Genomic DNA, 20,482 nt, shown 5'->3' on the forward strand with positions numbered 1-20,482 from the left:
CTTCTAGAAAAATTAACAAAGCAGTCCATAGAATGAAAACATTTGCAAACCACTATAGTCTTTTTTTTTTTTTTTTTTTTTTTTAATTTTTGAGACAGGATCTCTTTATGTAGTCCTGGCTATCCTGGAGCTTGCTATGTAGACCAGGCTGACCTCAAATTCAGAGATAGTCCTGACTCTGCCTCCTGAGTGCTGGGACTAAAGGTGTGTGCCACCATACCCAACTATAGTCTTTTTTTTTTTTTTTTTTTTTTTTTTTGCAGGATTAAGTATGTAGCTTGGTGGTAAAAAGATTGTCTAGTATGGATGTAGCCATGAGTTCATCTTCAGTAGAACAAAAAAAAATTGTTCAGGCTTCCTTGACTGTCCTCTCCTGCTGTGTAACTTTATTTTCTAGTATCATTCTAACTGACCAGAGCAGTGCGTTCCTGCAGTCTCAGCTACTCTAAAGGCTAAGGCATGATGATCGCTTGAGCCTAGTGAGACCAGCCTAAACAACAGTGAGATACCAACGCAGAGAGAGGGAGAGAGAGGAGAAAGGAAGGAAGGACAGAAGGTCACCTGAAAAACATTAGTTTAGTACAATATTCATAGGGCATGAAAATTAAGATGCCCTTGATAACTACCTAAACTAGCCATATCCTCTCTCAGGTACTGAATATATTTTCTATCTTCTCTCCTCTCCCCTCCTCCCTTTTCTTCACCTCCACTTCCCTTCTCTCCTCTCCTCCTCCTCATCTTCCTCTTTCTCTGACAGCATTTCATGATGTGCCCAAGTTTCCTCAAACTTCAGATACTCTTGCCTCAGCCATCAAAATGCTGGGATTACAAGATTGCATCACCATGCCAGGTCTAAGTATTTCTTCATCTAGACAGTTTCAGAATTTTTATCGTTACTATTTAAAGTTCTACTAATGAAAATGAGGGTAAAAGACCAAAAACTGCTTTAGGGTAATTACAACTTCCCAGTGAAGGTACAAATGTTAAGGGGATAAAGCACAGTCCCAGAAGCCCACTTCAGCAAGTTAAGAATACTGTCACTCTTGCAGAGGACCTGGCATGACAGCTCACAACTGCCTGTAACTCCGCTTCCAGGGTATCTGACGCCATCTTCTGGCTACCATGGGCACTGCATATACCTGGCACACATACAAATAAGCAGGCACAAAACAGATAGCATAAATTTAAAATACATTTAAAAAAAAAAAAAAGAGAGTAAAGCCCAATCAGCAGCTAAGACTGTGCCGGTCACAGACACAAGACCTACCCTTCCTCTTGAGAGACATTAGAGACCTGAAGAACCCTGCAGCTGGGCCAGCCCCGCCAGGCAGCTTCAGGTCCACTTCCCCCATCAGCTGAGCCAGCTCAGTTCCAGGCAAATCAATAAGTCTTGTGATGTTGCTGACCACCAACTCGGTGAACACCTCTGGTTTCTCATGTCGGAGTTTCTCCACAAAAAAGTCAGGATTGAAGATAACAGGCTGACCTCGAAGGGGAGAATCATTGCAAATGACAAAATTGCAGATGGCATCACTGGAAGAAAAAAAAAAGTGAACAAAAGGCTCTTTGGAGGAATTGTTTTTGTGTTTCTTACTTCCTACCCCAAGGGTTCTGCAGTTCCTGAGTCTACACACAGCAGAGAGTTCCTAACAGGCTGCTTCCTCTAATAGAAGCAGCTGACCTTGGAATCTGCTCTTCATCGCAAAAGCATTCACAAAATGGAAGAGGCTTACAGCTACAGAAAGATATACATTAGTCCAGCTTTGCCTAGGCCCACAGACAGGCTTTAGTTGTTTTTTCATTTAGTTAGTGGCTCTTTGAGCATGCTAGTCAAATGCTCTCTGACACTGTACTACTGTATCTCAAGCCCACTTTTCCTTTTAAACATTTCCATTCTGGATGCCTCTGACTCATGAGTTATCTAACTCTTGCTCAGAAAGGTTTTTCTCTATAAGGCCCTGATCTTCATATTTAAGAACTCAATTGTTGCCAGCAGTGGTGGTGCATGCCTTTAATCTCAGCACTCGGGAGGCAGAGGCAGGGGTATCTCGAGTTCAAGGCCAGCCTGGTCTACAGAGTGAGTTCCAGGACAGGAAAAAAAAAAAAAAAAAAAAAAAAAACCTCATTTGTTGGGCCAGTGAGACAGCCAAGCCTGATGACCTGAGTTTGACCTCTGACTCCCACATGGCAGCATGAGAGAACTGACTCCCACCAGTTGTCCTCTGACCCCCACATACATGCTGTGATGCACACACACACACACACAATCAATAAGTGTCAGAAATGTTTTTATGTGTAAACTTTTTAAAAATAACATTGTTGGGCATGGTGGCACGTGACTGCAATCTCAGCATTCTCCAGAGGCTGAAGGGAAGACTGGGAGGCTGAAGACCAGCCTACAACAAAGAGATCCTGACTAGAGGCAGTTAGGTTGCTAGAGAGATGGCTCAGAGCACTTGCTACTCTTCCGGAGTTTGGTCACCAGCACCCCTGCCAAGGAGCTCACAACTGCCAGTAACTGCAGCTCCAGGGGATCTGAGAATACATTTTTACAAGACTTCTAAAAAATTATAATTATTATTATTAAATTAATAAAAATAAGAACTGTACTATTCCACCCCCTATAGCACACACATCATCGAATGTACTTACCATCTATTATCTCTAATGGCTGATTCCAATCCTTATCATATATGTATACAGTCATCAATTATAGAGCCCATGAATAAATATAACACACATCACAAAGGACAACTTAATCATATTTCAGTAAAGCAAAGTTAAGTTCACCTGACTCATACAATACTTCCACAATAAAATGTCTACTGCACCCAGGCTATCAAGTACTGTTCCAGGAAAAGTAATGCCTCTAAATATTAAACAGAGCTAATCAACAACATATCTTTCTAACACAGCATGATCTTCCTTTCTGATGTTGGGCTTTTGCATTCTAGGCAAGTACCCTTCCCAGCAATATCCCAAACCTTGTTTGTTTGGTTGTTTGGTTGGTTTGGTTTGGTTTGGTTTGGTTTGGTTTGGTTTGGTTTGGTTTGGTTTGGTTTGGTGCATTGGTTTTTCAGACAGTTTCATTCTAGAGACCAAGCTGGTCTGAAACTCATTTTGCAGCCCTACCGCCTCAACCTCCCAAATACTGGGATTACAGGTGTAAACTATCATACCCAGGTAATAAATTTTGTTTGTGGTACTGGGAGTTAAACCTAGGACTGAGTACATGTTAGACATGCTCTACCAATGAGCCACATCCTCAACCAGGCTGATAATTTTTAATAACAGTATAATGACAACAAGACACAGATAAGTAAACTTCAAAGTTCATCGGTACTTCCCTGAAAAAAAATATTGCATAATTTTAACAGCCCCAATCTTCACCTGAGAACTCAGAGAGCAAGCTGGCTCAGTCAGTAAAGTGTCTGCCACCATGCCTAACAACCTGAGTTTGATCCCTAGGGGCTACTTGACAGGGAAGAATCAACTCCCACAAACTGTCTTCTGACCTATACACACACACACAGTAAATTTATTTAAAAAAAAAAAATCACGTCAGAATTTAGATCTCTGAATGTGTGTTCTCAAGTCACTGAATAGAACACTTAGAAGCTTGTCCCCTCAGCCTTTCACACTAGCTTACACTGTTTTCCTATGTAAACTTAGGCACGTCAATAATTGCACAACTACAATCAGAAGCAACTTCTTTTTGTTTTGTTTTGTTTTGTTTTGTTTTTTGAGACAGTGTTTTTCTGGGTAAGCCTGAACTCCCTTTGTAGCCAGGCTGACCTCAAACTCAGAGATCTACCTGCCTCTGCTTCCCATGTGCTGGGATTAAAGGCATAAGAAGTAACTTCATTTTAACCCTTTGACAAAAGCCTCTTTTTTCGGTGTCAATTATTACAGGAAAGAAACGAGAGTCACTATGAAACTAATGTTTATAATCACTACCAATAAGAAGTGACCACCATCACCACAACAACAAAAATCAGAAAATGCCGAAGCCCAAGAAAAATAACCTTGTGATTGTCCAATCAATGTAAGTCACATCTCTTTAAATCTGAAGAACTACTTTCAGACCAAATTATCTCTAGCATTAATGTACATAAAACATATACATCGCCGGGCGGTGGTGGCACACGCCTTTAATCCCAGCACTTGGGAGGCAGAAGTAGGCGGATCTCTGTGAATTCAAGGCCAGCCTGGTCTACAAAGCAAGATCCAGGAAAGGTGCAAAGCTACACAGAGAAACCCTGTCTCAAGAAAAAACAAAAAACATACATCATAGTCCTTAAGTGGAAACATGTACACATGTAAAAGGCTACAGATTTTCATTATTTTAACAAGAGCATGACTGGTTAAGACTGAAATTTTTTTCCCTCTGCTAAACCTCCCAGCACTAAACTGGATCAAACATACACACTAGAAAAGGTTCTAGAAACACAAACCCCTCCTTCCTACCACCCTGGAAAAAAAAAAAAAATGCTTCCTCCTAAACAGCCTTGAGCAGGTTCAAGGCTGCCCTAAGAAAAAAGATACACTTGTGCCCGTGAGGCACAGATCATCTCATTTCCTTCCCCTCCGCGCCCCACCCCACCCCTCCCCTGTTCGTTCACTCTCTCTATGCCACACTTTCTCTTTAGGGGAATTATTCTTTAACCTCTTCCTCACTTTTTCCGAATGGAGCACCTGGTATGAGGACTTGGGAGACAGAAACCAAAGAGGAAGAAAGTGGAAGATGAGCCATAGAAAATAGTTAAAAGAGGTTTTCTTTTCAAGTTCCCCACTATTGCAAAGCCCACTAATCCCCTCCCAAATATACACTTCCACAACACAAAGCTAACAACAACAAAGAATGTATTTATCATAAGACATTTGTAATACTACGAAAGACAACATCCTATTCTACAAAACTTTTAAAGTAAGTTCACTCAAGATCAAGAAAAATTAAACTTCTTACATAAACGCCGAAAGCTTCTGATGAGGCATTGCTAAGTGCAAGAGACAGGACAAAGCTTTCTCCTGCTGTGACAAAGGACTCTCCTTTCCGGCCCCTGTGCAGCCCACACAAATTCCAGGCATGGAGGAGGCACAAGGACATATTATGGGGCCTGAAAGGCGGTCCTTACTAAGACTCAGCACTGTTCTGCAAGGAGGAACCAAACAAAAGTACAAAGCTAGCCTAGCTAATTGTACTTGCCAGTCTCTGGGTGAAATCAACAGCAGTCTCCCTTCACTTCTACACTGCAGGATACAGAAAATGGAATATCACATAATGTAAGCACATCAGATGGGAGTTTTATAATATGTAGGAGGGGTAGGATCTCTACTCCACATTGTACACAAAAAGTAAATTCCAGCTTCCAGAAGCCATGTTTTTTCTCTTATTTATGTGTATATCTGTGTGCTTGTGTGAGTTTGTACTCTATGTGCACACAGGTGCCCACAGAGGCCAGGGTCAATAGGATCCCCTGGAATGGAGTTAAAGGTGGTTGTGTGCCACCTGACATGAATACTGGGAACTGAACCTGGGTCCTCTGCAAAAGCAGTAAGCTTTCTTAACCGCTGAACCGTCTCTCTCTAGTCCAGCACACGTTATTAACTGGAAATCCTAGAGCCAGATGTGGGATACTTCCCATTGGTCATGGAGACCCCAGAGGCCCCAGAAAAATAAAAGCTATTGCTAATAGGCTGTATTGGTAGACAGCACCCACTTTGGTTGCAAGACTTAGAAAAATCAGGCTGGAATTGAGCTGGAAGCTTTCTCCCTGCAGCTAAATTTCATACTGCCCGGAAGGTGTATGCAGGGAAGAAAAACCACCATTGTCTTAACTGTGGACCCTGTATGCTCCAATGCTGACATGCCAGGCAAGATATGGCACTGGGAACATAGTAGCATGACTTTATGGGGTAGACAACGGCCTTCTGAATGGATTTGAGCCCTATTCTATAGAGGGCGGGCACAGGCCCGAGGAGGAACCTACTGCTGCTCTTCCGCTAAATACCCACCCATGCTGTCACACTGCCTTCTGTTCATGGTTATTCCCACACACTGTGCTGCCCTTGGCCTTGGTCAGAACACAGTTCTTCAGTGCTGTAGCCACTACAAAGTGGCCCGTGCTCCAGCAACAAACCCTCGCCCATGCTCACGCTGACAACCCTAATTAAACTCTGGGGCTCACATAGAGAAAGGGGGGAGTCAAGTGTGGGGACTTCAGGGGGAAAGTAGGGGTTCAGGAAGAATGGGATAAATGAGGGTAATGGGGATAGATATAATCAAAATTATCTAAATATATGAAGTGGTTAAAGAATAATATTTTTAATTCAAGACAATACAGCTCTAAATGTGGAACAACAAATGTTAATTTAGAAATAGTTGTTTTGTTTGGGGAGGATTTTCGGGGGGGGGGGGTGTTCATTATCGTTCTTTTGTCCTGTGTTTCACTGTGCTAAAGATAGAACCCAGGGCTTCATGCATGCTAAGAGAGCACTCTACCACTAAGCTATATCCCCAGCCCTGAAAACAGCATTTAAGAAATCAACCAAGGTAAAGAAAGCTCAATCTTGCAAGCACACAAAGACCCAGGTACAGAGGCACAGCAGTGACTAGTGGAGGGGACAAGGAAGAAATCCGATGTGGATGTGGTTTAAGTTTTCACGCAGAGGAGAGCTCACTGGGGAAAAGCACCTGCTGTCAAGCCAGAAAACGTGACTTCCGTCCTTGGAATCTATAAAGTGACCAATGTGGTTGCACACACTTGTAATCCCAGCACTGAAGAGGCAAAGGAGGGTCCCTGGGGGTTCACTAGCCAATCTAGCCTAAGTGGTAAGATAGAAAAGCATAATCCACAAAGAAAATGTTGGATATTTACCTACATTAAAAATTTTAGGCCAGTGATATGGCTCAGCAGGTAGTGGCAATTAATACGCAAGCTTGGCTACTCAAGTTGTAATCCCTAGAATCTACGTAAGAGAGGAAGGAGAGAAATGACTCCAGAAAGTTCTCCTCTTAACCTCTACATCGGCTCTACAGCACATGTGACCACACATGCGTCACAGGTACACACACACACATACACTCATATATATTCTCCATAACAAAATCGCAATGCCTCCAAAAGAATGGGAAGGCTTTTCACATGTGAGGTTCTTACATATTTGCTTGTTGTATTGAAGTGCTGGTGTTACTTTAGTTGTTAGGATCATACCCTGGACCCTGGCAGCCCTGCCAACTAAACAGACAACAAGTAGTGAAAAACAAAGAAGGGAGACTCATCAGTGTGGCCAAGAGAAAGAGGAAAAGGGATCTGTGACATGCCCCCTCCCAGTCCATCTTCAGGGGTCATGACATGAGGTTAAGTTTTTGTTTTGTTTTGGAGACAGGGTTTCTCTGTGTAGCCCTGGCTGTCCTGGAACTTGTTCTGTAGACCAGGCTGGCCTCCACCTCAGAGACAAACCTGCCTTTGCCTCCCGAGTGCTGGGATTAAAGGTGTGCATCACCACCACCACCACCACCACCACCACCACCACCACCACCACCACCACCACCACCACCACCACCCAGCAAGGTTAAGGTTTAAATTGGTATGCACAATTAAGCAGTCTAAGACAAGATGTGGTCTCATCCATCACCATTGTCTGGGCTCCAGTCTCCCCCACAAGGTGATCTGACAAGTTGATAGAACTTTTGTGAAATCTCTTTCAGGAAACAAGCTCCCCCTCTAGCTGGTATCATGACCTCAGCACTTTCCTTCTTCCCAACATGAGATTCTTGAGGACATTCCAATCTTGTGGGATCCATTTTTGTCTCAGTAGTTCAACAGCTAAAGGTAGAGGAATATCTTCATCTTAATTACTGTTCTATTGTTGTGAAGCGACACCATGACCAAAGCAACTCTCATTCAAGAAAGAATCTACCTGGGGGCTTGCTTACAGTTTCAGAGAGTTAGTCCATCATCATCATGACAGGAAGCAGACAAGCATGGACCAAAACACTAGCTGAGAGTTTTACATCCTAATCCACAGGCAGCAGGCAGAAGGAGAGAGACATTGAGCCTGGCATGGGCTTTTGAAACCTCAAAGCCCACTCCCAGTAACATACTTCCTCCAACAAGACTGCATCTACTTGAACAAGGCCATACTCCCAATCCTTTCCTAAATAGTCCACCAGCTAGGGACTAGATATTCAAATACATAAGCCTACGGGGGCTAATCTCATTCAAACCACCACAATTTTTCATTTCTGTAAGACATGAAACTCAAACCCAGGGCCCATACATCTAGGGAAGCATCCTACTAACCTATGCTCACTCTTTCAATTTTTAAGGGACTGTTTTGGTTTGTTGGTGGGTGGGGGGTGTTCCTTTGAAACAGGGTCTCCTTGTATAGCTCAATGCTGTCTTTGAACTCAAGATCTTCCTGCCTCCACCTCCCAACTGCAAGGGATTCCAGCCACCTACAATCGAACCCAGTTTCTTTCATAACTTTTCTTTTGCGTGTGGTACAGACATATGTGTGCACAGGTGCACCCACCCATGCGCATACTTGTGGAGCCCAGGGGTTGACTACTGATATTTTCCAATATCACTCTCTCTCCATTTTATTTTCTAAAACAAGGGTCTCACTGAACCTGGAGCTCACCAATTCAGCAAAAATGGCCAGTGATTCCAAAGATCTACCTATCTCTCCCAGTGCTGAGATTACAAACCCTACCTGGAACCCCAACACTTGCAAGAAGGAAACTTGAAGATCAGTTCGACGTCATTCTTGAAACTACTTCCCAGGTGCTAGTATTGCTGTTATAAATCACTAAGCTGTGAAAAGTGAGGAGGGTTTGAAGCTAATATGGCAAAATGTTAAGATCTGCTGGTGTGAGGGATAAAGTATTACTCTACATATTTCTGTGTAAAACAACATTTCATGACGAGGTTTAGGATTTCTTGTGGCTTTGTGGGAGATTTTGTTTTGTTTTGTAAATAATAAAGTAATTGGGGTCTAAATCTTGCTACAAGTGATATAAATATCATAAAGGGGTTGGAAATGAAGCTCCAAGGTAAAGCATGTACTTGGCATGTGTGAGGCCCTGGCTTTAATATCCAATACAACAAACAAACAAACAAAACAGAAAATCATCAAACTACATAATTTCCTCTTTTTTTTTTTTTTTTTTTTTTTTTTTTTTTTTTTTTTTTTTGGTGTTATTTAGTTTTGTTTTTCGAGACAGGGATTCTCTGTATAGCCCTGGCTGTCCCAGAACTCACTCTGTAGACCAGGCTGGCTTTGAACTCACAGAGATCCACCTGCCTCTGCCTCTTGAGTGCTGGGATTAAAGGTGTGCACCACCATGCCCAGCTCCATTGTTATCTTAAACCTGAATGATTTAGATGACAAAAATGGCAGACTTTCTATCCCTCTTGAGAACCTTTTCTAGGTATTCTGAAAATACTCCTTAGTTTTCAGGTTTTATAGAACATCAGAATTCAAAAATCCTTTCTTCAGTACTAGACTGAAGTCCAAGCCTGGAGTGTGTACCACCATCATCCCACACAACGCTTTTAAAAGTAAGGAAATTAGCTGGGCGGCAGTGGCACATGCTTTTAATCTCAGCACTCAAGAGGCAGAGCCAGGCGGATCTCTGTGAGTTCGAGGCCAGCCTGGTCTACAGAGCAAGATCCAGGACAGGCACCAAAACAACTAGGAGAAACCCTGTCTCGAAAAACAAAACAAAAAAACAAAACAAGGGGTTAGCTCCTGAGGACCAACACCCAAGGTTGACCTCCCCTACGGTTGGGAATTGGCATAGCAATAGAGTGCTTGCCTGGTAAACTCAGAGTCCTAGGTCTGGTCCCTATCTCACACACACACACACACACACACACACACACACACACACACACACACACACACAGCACAGATATGGTCAGAAGCAGGAAAAAGAATAATTAGGTGTGTAGGAAAACAGATACGCAGCTATCTCTAAGAATGGCAGAGCCCAGGGTCATTTTACAACCTAGTTGCAGTCTACAGTGATTTCCTTTACCACTAGATGGTACTCTGCATGTAAAGTGATATGCCTGGAATGGGCTGGAAAGAGGATCCACCTTTGAAAAATCAATTAAGGAAAAATAAAATGCAAGTACTTCTGAGGGCACTGAAGCCATGAACCCACACAGCTCCAGGGAGCAAAAGCCAGCATCCTGCAGATGGATCTTCTGGCTGACTCCTGTCCAAACTGTAAACCCACAAAACTAAATATTTCCTCCCTGGTGAATTGCTTAACTTGACTTGTTCTCTAAGAACCACAACCTTGGCAGCATTTCTCAAAATATAAGCTATATTTAAAGTTGTCTAAGCCTGACTCACCACCCTGCGAGAAGTATGCACTCTCTTGGTGCATTTTCAGCCATAAGAGGCTCTGAAATGCAGGGTTAAGTATGTCACTTTATTTGGGACCTATTAGAAAAGGAATAAAGTACCAAACAAAGCTAGTATATTCTCCCTCTCCCTACATCTTCATAGCAAATTTAAGTTGAATCATGAAAGCTATACATAGAGAAGATAAAATAGGCCATACACCCAGTTTACAGGCTTTATAGCTATAAGAAACAGTCCAGAACAGTAAGCAGCACCACACAGCTTCACAGAACAGAAATCTCTTAGAACATTTAAACCCTAAAGAAAGTCTGCCCTTAAGAGACACTGCCCTGGCAAGGTTCTGTAATGTGAACCTCTTACTGTAGGGTAAAAAGGGCTAAGGAAAAACACTCTGACCCAGACTTGACCCCAGGACCAGGACTTGAAATCCCATCAATCCCTGAGCTTGCCCCAGAGTCGGGCTGCAGAATCCCACCAATCCCTGAGCACAGAATCCCACCAATCCCTGAGCACAGAATCCCACCAATCCCTAAGGTCCCTGAGCTCAAAATGCCACCAATCCCTGAGCTTGCCCCAGAATCAGACCACCAAAATCTACTAATCCCAAACCACCCTGGAAAGCCCCCACCCCTACCCCAAGAAACTCTGTATAAGCTCTGTACCCTGTTCAGTTTGCTGTTGCCTAGAGGCAGCCACTCTCCTGGACTCCTCCTTCCCATTAGATCTTTTGAATGAGGTTTGTTGTATTGTGTGACATTTTCTGAGAGCAGAACCCAGCTGTAACAACTTTCCCCAGAGCAGAGAAGAGCAGAGCTGTAACACTTTCACTAAGGAAACTTCCCCCTAGTGGAGCAGAGTTGTTAAACTACAGGGGACAGGAGCAGAGCTGTAACAACTTCACTGGGGAAACCCTCCCCTGCTGGAGCAGAGCTGCTGCTGCCTTGGGGAAACCTTTCCCTAGAGCAGGGCTGCAAGCTGCTAAGCTTACAGTGAGGTTGTGGTATTCTTTGGCTCCCAACTGCCAGAATACCTTTCCATCCCAGCTGCAATGCCTACTTACACTTATCTCCTAGGTTCCAACCGTCTGCAAAATGTATTCAGCCCCTATATTTGACCTCAACTTAAACTAAATTGAAGCTACAAAAACAATTCAACATAAACTGACAAACCAGAGGTGAAAGAATTCTTTGCTGGGGCTGGAGAGATGGCTCGGTGGTTAAGAGCACTGACTGTTCTTCCAGAGGATCAATTCCCAGCACCCACATGGTGGCTCACAACCATCTGTAGTGAGATCTGGCACCTTCTTCTGGCCTGCAGGCATACACATGCATGTTCTATTCAATGACAATGTAATGTTCTCAATCCAGAGAAGTAGTTACACTTCTCAGACCATCCATGACGCCATTTTATTGGCTTATTGGTAATGTTTATTCTTTTGAGTGTCAGAAGAATTGACATTACTCTTATGGTTGACATGTCTCATAATTTCCTTCCCTAAAACAATGTAGACTGAGAAGGAGGCTAACTGCGTTATAAAATAACACCAACAGGCGAGTGACATGGCTTAGAGGGTACAGGTGCTTGCTGCCAAGCCTGACAACCTGTGATCCCCAGGACCCACGTGGGGAAGAGAGTGAACCAACTCTTGAAAGCTGTCCTCTGACCTCCACTGGTGTGCCATGGCACAAACACATAATAATGGGGCTGGGGGTGTTGTTGTTCTCTTAAAGTAACACCAGGGGCTAGCAAGAGAGCTCAGTGATTAAAAGTGCTTGCTCGTCTTCCAGAGGACCAAAAGTGCAGTTCTCAGCACCCACATCAAACAGCTTAAAACCATCTGTAACTCCAGCTGACGGGGACCTGACACCCTCTTCTGGCCTATTATGAACACCTGCATACATGTGGTATACACTCACACAGACATACACACACATACACATAAATACTTTTTTAAAGTAACATCACGCCTTTAATCCCAGCACTCGGGAGGCAGAGGCAGGTGGATATCTGTGAGTTCGAGGCCAGCCTGGACTACAGAGTGAGATCCAGGAAAGGCGCAAAGCTACACAGAGAAACCCTGTCTTGAAAAACCAATAAAAAATAAAAATAAAAAAAATAAAGTAACACCAAAATTCTCTATTTGAGGAATGTTCTATAAGACATCTCGCTAACAGGGTCCCCCCTCTTACCCATTTATGCCAAATCTCTCACTCCTCAAACAAGTAGAGTCAAAGACTTGCAAGTTTGTTTTCTTTTCTCTTTTTTTTTTTTTTTTTTGAGGTTGGGGGAATTGAAGACAGGGTTTCTCTGTGTAGCCCTAGCTGTCCTGGAACTCAACTCAGAGACCCTCCTGCCTCTGCCTCCTGAGTGGTGGGACTACTATCTGGCCCAAGTTTATTTTCTATAGACTTTAAATGGCAAGAGTCCCAGGAATTAGCACTAGAAGCAATTCTATTATGTACATCTGTGTGTTCCAAAATCCAGAGGGATGAATAGTGTCTAAGAATCCTTTTGCTCTGAAGGATCTTATTGAAAATGTATTAGTTTAAAGAGGTTTTTGTTTGTTTGTTTGCTTTGTTTTAGTTTTTTGATGTTTTGTTTGTTTTTCAAGACAGGTCTCACTAACTTTAGCCCAAGTTGACCCTGAACTCATCATCCTCCTGCCTCAAGCACCCTAGTGTTGAAATTGATAGGTATGTGCACACCTGATCTTCAATTCTCTAAAAATTTTAGTTGTATTATTGATAGCCATTGCACAGAAATAATTATATAGCATATATTCATTGTCCAAGATGATGGATTTTGGTTTGGGTTTGTTTTCTTGAGACAGGGTCTCATGTAGCCCAGGCTGGCTTCAAATTCTCTCCATAAGATGAGGCTGACCTTGAACTCCTGATTCTCCTGCCTCTACCCCACTAGTGCTAGGGTTACAGATGTTCACCACCACACCTATCTAAACTATGTTGATTTTTTAAAAAGTTGCTGGGCGCGAGCAGTGGTGGCGCATGCCTTTAATCCCAGCACTCGGGAGGCAGAGGCAGGCAGATCTCTGTGAGTTCGAGGCCATCCTGGTCCACTAAGATCCAGAAATAAAAACAAAACAAAAAAAACTGTTTTGCCGGGCGGCGGTGGCGCACGCCTTTAATCCCAGCACTCGGGAGGCAGAGGCAGGCGGATCTCTGTGAGTTCGAGGCCAGCCTGGTCTCCAAAGCGAGTTCCAGGAAAGGCGCAAAGCTACACAGAGAAACCCTGTCTCGAAAAAACCAAAAAAAAAAAAAAAAAAAAAAAAAAAGTTGCTGGGCGGTGGTGGCGCACGCCTTTAATCCCAGCACTCGGGAGGCAGAGGCAGGCAGATCTCTGTGAGTTCGAGGCCAGCCTGGTCTCCAAAGCAAGTTCCAGGAAAGACGAAAAACTACACAGAGAAACCCTGTCTCAAAAAAAAAGTAACAGGGACGGGGATATAGTTCATAGTTCAACAACAGATGCCTTCCTAGCACCACAATAGAGAGAGGGAGGGGGCTATAAACATGGGCTCCAGTGACATAGATCTTGGGAAGGAGGAAGACTCAAAGTGCTCTTTTTATATATAATTTATTTTTATTTTATGTGCAATGATGTTTTGTCTGCATGTTTGTCTGTGTGAGGGTGTCAGGTCCCCTAGAACTGGAGTTACAGACAGTTGTGAGCTGCCATGTGGGTGCTGGGAATTGAACCTGGGTCCTCTGGAAGAGTAGTCAGTGCTCTTAACCACTGAGCCATCTCTCTAGCCCCTCAAAGTGCTCTTTTCATTACTGGGCTCTATAATGACTCTATTTATTAGCTTTTGCATATGTTTTTATCTACCAAATAAATTAAAAGCAGGAAATAAAATGGACAAGGAAAATAGAGAGCCCCAGAAACAAGCTCACATAATGCCTGAAACTTTGATATACAGTATCAGTTACTTCACAAATGTAAATAAAATATCAGGTTCCATAAAAATTAAAAAAAACAAAAAACAAAAAACAATTTTCTTTAAATGGCCCCTACCAAATAGCAAACTATACTCCAAAGATGAAGTTTTCATTCTAGTCTCTTCTAAATTGAATGGAATCAGCAAAATCACATTTGGGGGCTTCAGTTAATCAAGGAACGTTCAACCCCCTAAATCAACTTGTCTCTTTTCTAAATTTCCTAATCCCAGAACAGAGGCATAATTTTACACCTAGCTATTTTTAAAGTTTTTAAAATAACAGCACTTCACAAAACTTTGTGCTAGCACTCACTAAGCAGACTGTTAAGTCATTGCTATTTGAAACAGGGAAACACAGATTGAAGGAGAATTTAGATTCGTGATATCTGTTCTTAATGAGTTTGCTCAGTAAAATGGCACGAAGCTCAACTTCTCCAGATTATAGCAATGAAGACAATCCAAGTGTAGGGGATGCCCAACTCAAGACAGTACCCAAGGCTCAATGGTTTTGGGGTTTTTGTTGTTGGTTTTTTTTTTTTGTTTTTTGTTTGTTTTTTTTGTTGTTGTTGTTGTTTTTTGTTTTTTTTTGTTTTTTTGAGACAGGGTTTCTCTGTGTAGCTTTGGAGCCTTTCCTGGAACTCACTCTGTAGACCAGGCTGGCCTTGAACTGAGAGATCCACCTGCCTCTGCCTCCCGAGAGCTGGGATTAAAGGCACGCCCCACCACCTGGCAGCTACAGCTGTTTCTATACCCAGCTGCAACATATTTTTTGTTCTCATAGAAGCTTTTCTCATAAAGCAAATCTTTCCGTAGGATCCTACCTGAGACACCAGAAAGAGAGAGTTATAAAACAGATCTGTGAATGTTAAACTATGCACCTCGGGCCATGAGATGGCTCAGTAAGGCACTGCCAGGCCTAACAACCCAAGTTCGATTCTCAGATCCACTGGTGGAAGAAGAGAACTCCTGTGTGTTGTCTTCTGACCTCCGAGGTATGGACTGTGGCACCTTTGCACGCGCACACACACACACACACACACACACACACACACACACGTACATACGATAGGTAATATATTAATTGTTTTTAGTCCCATTAACTAAAAGGGGCCGGGAATATAGCTCAGTCAGTAGAATGCTTACCTAGCATGCATGGAGTCCTGGGTTTGATTCCTAACACCACATAAAACTGGTCTCAGTGGCATGTGCCTGTAATCCCAGCACTTGTGAGGTAGAGAGAGGAGGTTCAGAAGCTTAAGATTGAGGTCAACTTGGGTTACATGAGACTTTGTCTCAAAAAATAAGTAAATATGCAGGGCGGTGGTGGCACACGCCTTTAATCCCAGCACTCAGGAGGCAGAGGCAGGTGGATCTCTCAGTTCAAGGCCAGCCTGGTCTACAGAGTGAGATCCAGGACAGCCAGGTCTACACAGAGAAACCCTGTTGTGAAAGGGAAAAAAACCCACAAACAACAACAAAAAAGTAAATAAATAAATAAGCTCACAAGAACACAACTTAGCTCCCCCAATATGCAATTAACTAGTATTGGGGAAGCTGAAGCAGGATTGGGCATTCCAATCCAGCCTAGCTACTTAGCAAGAACCTGTCTCAACAACAGCAATAGAAGGTTTCAGAGTCTGTGTTGATCATGTAGTTAACAGTTTAAAATCTTAGATTCAGTTGGCGGTAGCTTTGTGGAGGAATTCAGCCCTCTTGCTGTAGAACAGTATTTCATTTGTCCTCATTTTCATTACAATTCAGGATTTTCGAGTTGGATGAGGAATGATCTATGACATTTAGCAACCCACAACACAGTTCGGGGCAGGGTGGGGGTGTCAGCCATTTCTGGGTAGGTCAACGAGTAGGAAACTCCTCCATATAAAACCCTAATCAACCCAAACAAGCCCATCTAGGAGCAGGAAGAATCAGACTCACAAACCCACTTTCTCAGAATTCTTGGACTCGTCTGTTCCTTACCAATGGTACCAAAGTATGACACTCATCATATTCTGAGACAAATGTAAATAACCTCATTCTATTGGAGTGACAGACTCGGCTTTCCTGTTTGGAAAAGAAGAAATGAAGTCACAATTTCATGGACAGCAGAACCCACGATGTGTTGTTCTTCGGCTGTTCTCCAAGGAAACACACAATCTATCATATTTCGAACAGTATTGGCCAGGCTGGGGGCCAGGCGCTTTAAACGACTTGTTTCATTCCGTCCGTGTTCTGAAATAAGCACTGTCATGTTCATTTACAGACAAGGACTGAAGCCGAGAGAGGTCAGCCGGCCTGGGTTCAAATCCCTTTCTAACTGTCACTCAAGTCCCTGCTGGGACTTCAGCGCAGAGGCTGCCCCGGGGGACATTTAAAGCTCCAGTGACGTTGGGGGCATTCGCCGAAGCGCTCTGGGCTTCAGTCTCCATTGAAAACGCTCGGCGCCAGGGCAGGGGGCGGTAGGCACGGCCGGTAGCCGGCAGCCGGAGCGGCGGGCGGGCTCCACGCAGCGCCGCGAGCGCAGACCGCAGCGACGCGCCTCAGCCCCCGCAGGCGCGACGGCGTGGACACCACGGGAGCGAGAAACAAAGCCCGGCCCTGTGGGCCACGGTGACTCAAGGGCAGGGCGGCGACATCGCCAACCCACAGCCCCGTCTCCTAGGCAGCGGGACTGAGAACTTGGCTCACCTCCGGCAGGAGTTGGAGGCCGGTGGCTCCCCTCCACTCAGCGCCTCCGCCGCCATCTTCCGCGGCAGTTCGGTCCGCGGCCCCGCCTCAGGGCCCGCCCCCGAGCCCTTCGATTGGCTAGAATGTTTCCTCAAGCCCCGTACTACTGGATGAACCTATGGCTCCGCCCACATATGAGCAGTTCCATGCTACTATTGGCCTATTCAAATATCTAACTGTCATTGGTGGCACAGAGCAAAAGAAAGGGTGGAAGAGACACTGTCCCGAGGCCTGCCGGGAGATGTAGTTTCTTGCTTTGATTAACCCATGTAATTCCGACGACTTTTAGGATCTAGTCAGAAATCCCATTCTACACTTTCCACAACGGGTAAATCTAAGAGATACAGAACTGTCGATTTTGAAAGTGACCTTAGGAGTCACTTGAACGGGAAGGGCTCGTGAGGCTCCTCCGCCCATTCCTGTAGGCAGTTAACAGTTGCTGGGGGAAGGGCTCATCACCCCTCATGCCCCACTTACCCAGGTTCCATAGATTGTAAGAGGGACGGAAAGACATTCTCTTCAGTGGTATATAGCCTGTATGTTCCTGCAAGCAACCCTAAGTAAACTCATTCACACACACACACACACACACACACACACACACACACACACACACACACAAAATGTTACCTCTCGGAAATTCAAGACTGAGACAGAGAATATCAGCTAAGAACAGAGTCCCATATTTTCAACTTTGTATCCAGAACCAAGAGCAGATCTAGAACTTTCAGGGGAGAAGTTAAGGAGGGTCTATATTCAATGTATACAGAACTTTTTCTTCTTCTTCTTCTTCTTCTTCTTCTTCTTCTTCTTCTTCTTCTTCTTCCTCCTCCTCCTCCTCCTCCTCCTCCTCCTCCTCCTCCTCCTCCTCCTCCTCTTCTTCTTCTTCTGTGTAGCTTTGGAGTCTGTCCTGGAATTAGCTCTACAGACCAAGCTGGCCTTGAACTCATAGAGGTCCACCTGCCTCTGCCTCCCTAGGGCTGGGATTAAAGTGTGTGCCACCACCGCCTGGCGACCTTTTTCTTCTTATTCCCTAAACAATGCATTTTAAAAAGCTATTTATTTAGCTTTAGGTATTATAACCTAGACATGATTTAAAGTATAAGGAAGGAATGAGTAGATTTTAAGCAAAAACTATGTCTTAGAGTTACTATTGCTGTGATGAAACACCATAACCAAAGCAACTTAGGGAGGAAAGAGTTTATTTATTTGTTCATTAAAGAAAGTCAGGACAGGAACTCAAACAGGGCAGAAACCTGGAGTTAGGAGTGTTGGCAGTTCATGCCCACTCAAGCAGCAGGAAGAGCTTTCCCTGCGGTGAGCAGATACTCCCTTGGTAAACTTTGTTATACTTTGTAAATTTGGTAAGGCCCTGCATCCCAGGCTTCCCTAACAGCACTAACTGCCATTTCCTAAGAGCTGTAACAGCCTTTCCCAGCCCTGGCCAGAGAGTGATCAGGCCCTGCCCTACAAGAAAAAATCCCACCAATCCCTGAGTTTGCCCCAACATCAGGCCACATAATCCCTCCAATCCCAGGCCACCCTGGAAAGCTCCCCCAGCCCCAAGAAACCCTATCTAAACCCGTGTTCTACCCAGTTCTCTGCTGCTTCTCACCCAGAGGCAGCCACCCTCCTAGATTCATCCCTCTCGATAAATCTCTTGTGTGAAGTCTGTTGCGTGGTGTGACTTTGTTGTATTCCTTGGCTTTTGACTGCCAGGATCCTTTCCATCTGAGCTGTAACACTTACAAGGAGCTGATGCAGTGGCCATGGAGAGATGCTTTTTACTGGCTTACTCCTCATGGCTTGCTCAGCTGGCTTTCCAATAGAACCCAGGACCATCAGCCTAGGGGTGGCACCACCCATAATGGGCTAGGCTCTCCCACATCCATCACTAATTAAGAAAATGACTTACAGGTTTGCCTACAGGCAGATCTTATGAAGGCACTTTCTCAAGGGAGGCTCCCTCCTCTTCAATGATTCTAGCTTGTGTCAAATTAACATAAAACAAGCAAGCCTGAATTACTTCATTCTGTATTACTTCTATAGCTGTTCTTATGGATATTCTGCTTGATGTGAGCATTCCAAGACAGAATTCCTGCCCCACATGGGCAAAGGCTGCATCTGCTCTGTTCCCCATCATACCTGCCACTTAGTAGCCATGCAGAAAAACAAAAATTTTTGCACAAATATAAGCAACTCCTCAAACTACCATATCCAGATAGCTATGTGTTCTAATAGAGTTTCTCAATTGATAAATTTACATTAAAAGTTTGTTGAGCTGGGCAGTGGTGGCACACGCCTTTAATCCCAGCACTGGAGAGGGAGAGGCAGAGGCAGGCGGATCTTTGTGAGTTCAAGGCCAGCCTGGTCTACAGAGCGAGATCCAGGACAGATGCAAAGCTACACAGAGAAACCCTGTCTGGAAGAACCGCCCCCCCCCCAAAAAAAAAGTTTGTTGAGTGTGGACTAGGGGGTGACTCCGTGGTAAAGCATTTGCTGTGCAAGCTTGAGGACCTGAGTTCAGAGCCCCAGAACCCAGGGAAAGCCAGACATGGTAGTCTGTGTCCGGAACCTCACCATTAGATAAATGGAAACTGGAGAATGCTGGGAGCTCATGGGCCACCTGGCCTGGAGCAACCAGAGAGAATCAACACAAGATCTTCTCTCCAGGTGGAAGACAAGCACCAAGACTCAAGGCTGTCCTCTGACCTCTAGAAGCCCACTGTGCTATATGTGTGCTCACACTCATACAAATGAACACACACACACACACAAAAAAAAAAAAAAACAAGATTTTTAAGTTTGACATAAATATGTCCAAGTAAAATCAGTTTGCCTAATAAATCATCTTTATTGAGAAAATATATGAAAGAAAATTAAAATATCATGTATCAGTGAAATCTTTTTCTTCTTTCCCAGTGTGCTAGGGCTCAAACCCATGGGCTTGAATATACTAAACAAGTGTTCTACCACTGAGCTACACAGCCAACCTTTTGGTGAAACTCCCCACTGAACTTCAGATGAAACTCTAGGATATATGAATCACTATTTATACAAACCAGAAACCTGAAAGCTTAACTTCTGTCCTTGACCCAAAGTAGGAACAAGCATTTTAAAATTATTTTTTATGTGTATGAGTGTTTTGCTTGCATGTATTTATACACACCACATGCATACCTGGTACTCTAGGAAGTCGAAAGAGGATGTCTTTTCTTTTTTTTTTTTTTTTTTTTAGCTGAGAATCGAACCCAGGGCCATGCACTTGCTAAGCAAGCGCTCTACCACTGAGCTAAATCCCCAACCCTGAAAGAGGATGTCTAATCCCCTATTACTGGAGTTAGGGATGTTTCTGAGTCACCATGAGGGCACTGGGAATCAAACTGGGGTCCTCTTCAAGAGCAATGTGCCTCAAACTTCTAAGTC

General features: G+C 44.0%; 1 protein-coding gene across 2 annotated transcripts in view; it reads right to left on the reverse strand.

Moving 5' to 3' along the window:
- Positions 1-17,119, reverse strand: part of Arhgap19 (Rho GTPase activating protein 19) — a 44,360-nt gene extending 27,241 nt beyond the window's left edge. The window contains exons 1-2 of one of the 2 annotated variants that reach the window (XM_006990456.4): positions 17,018-17,119; positions 1,268-1,533 (exon numbers count right to left, since the gene is read on the reverse strand). In XM_006990456.4, the coding sequence (XP_006990518.1) occupies positions 1,268-1,533; positions 17,018-17,073 (322 nt within the window). In that variant the 5' untranslated portion in view covers positions 17,074-17,119. Of the gene's footprint in view, positions 1-1,267; positions 1,534-4,966; positions 5,105-17,017 lie in introns of those variants that run through there. The other variant, XM_016008753.3, reaches the window with a different exon arrangement.
- Positions 17,120-20,482: the final 3,363 nt, after the last annotated feature.

Source organism: Peromyscus maniculatus, chromosome 1, assembly GCF_049852395.1.
Source record: "Peromyscus maniculatus bairdii isolate BWxNUB_F1_BW_parent chromosome 1, HU_Pman_BW_mat_3.1, whole genome shotgun sequence".
Lineage (NCBI taxonomy): Eukaryota > Metazoa > Chordata > Mammalia > Rodentia > Cricetidae > Peromyscus > Peromyscus maniculatus.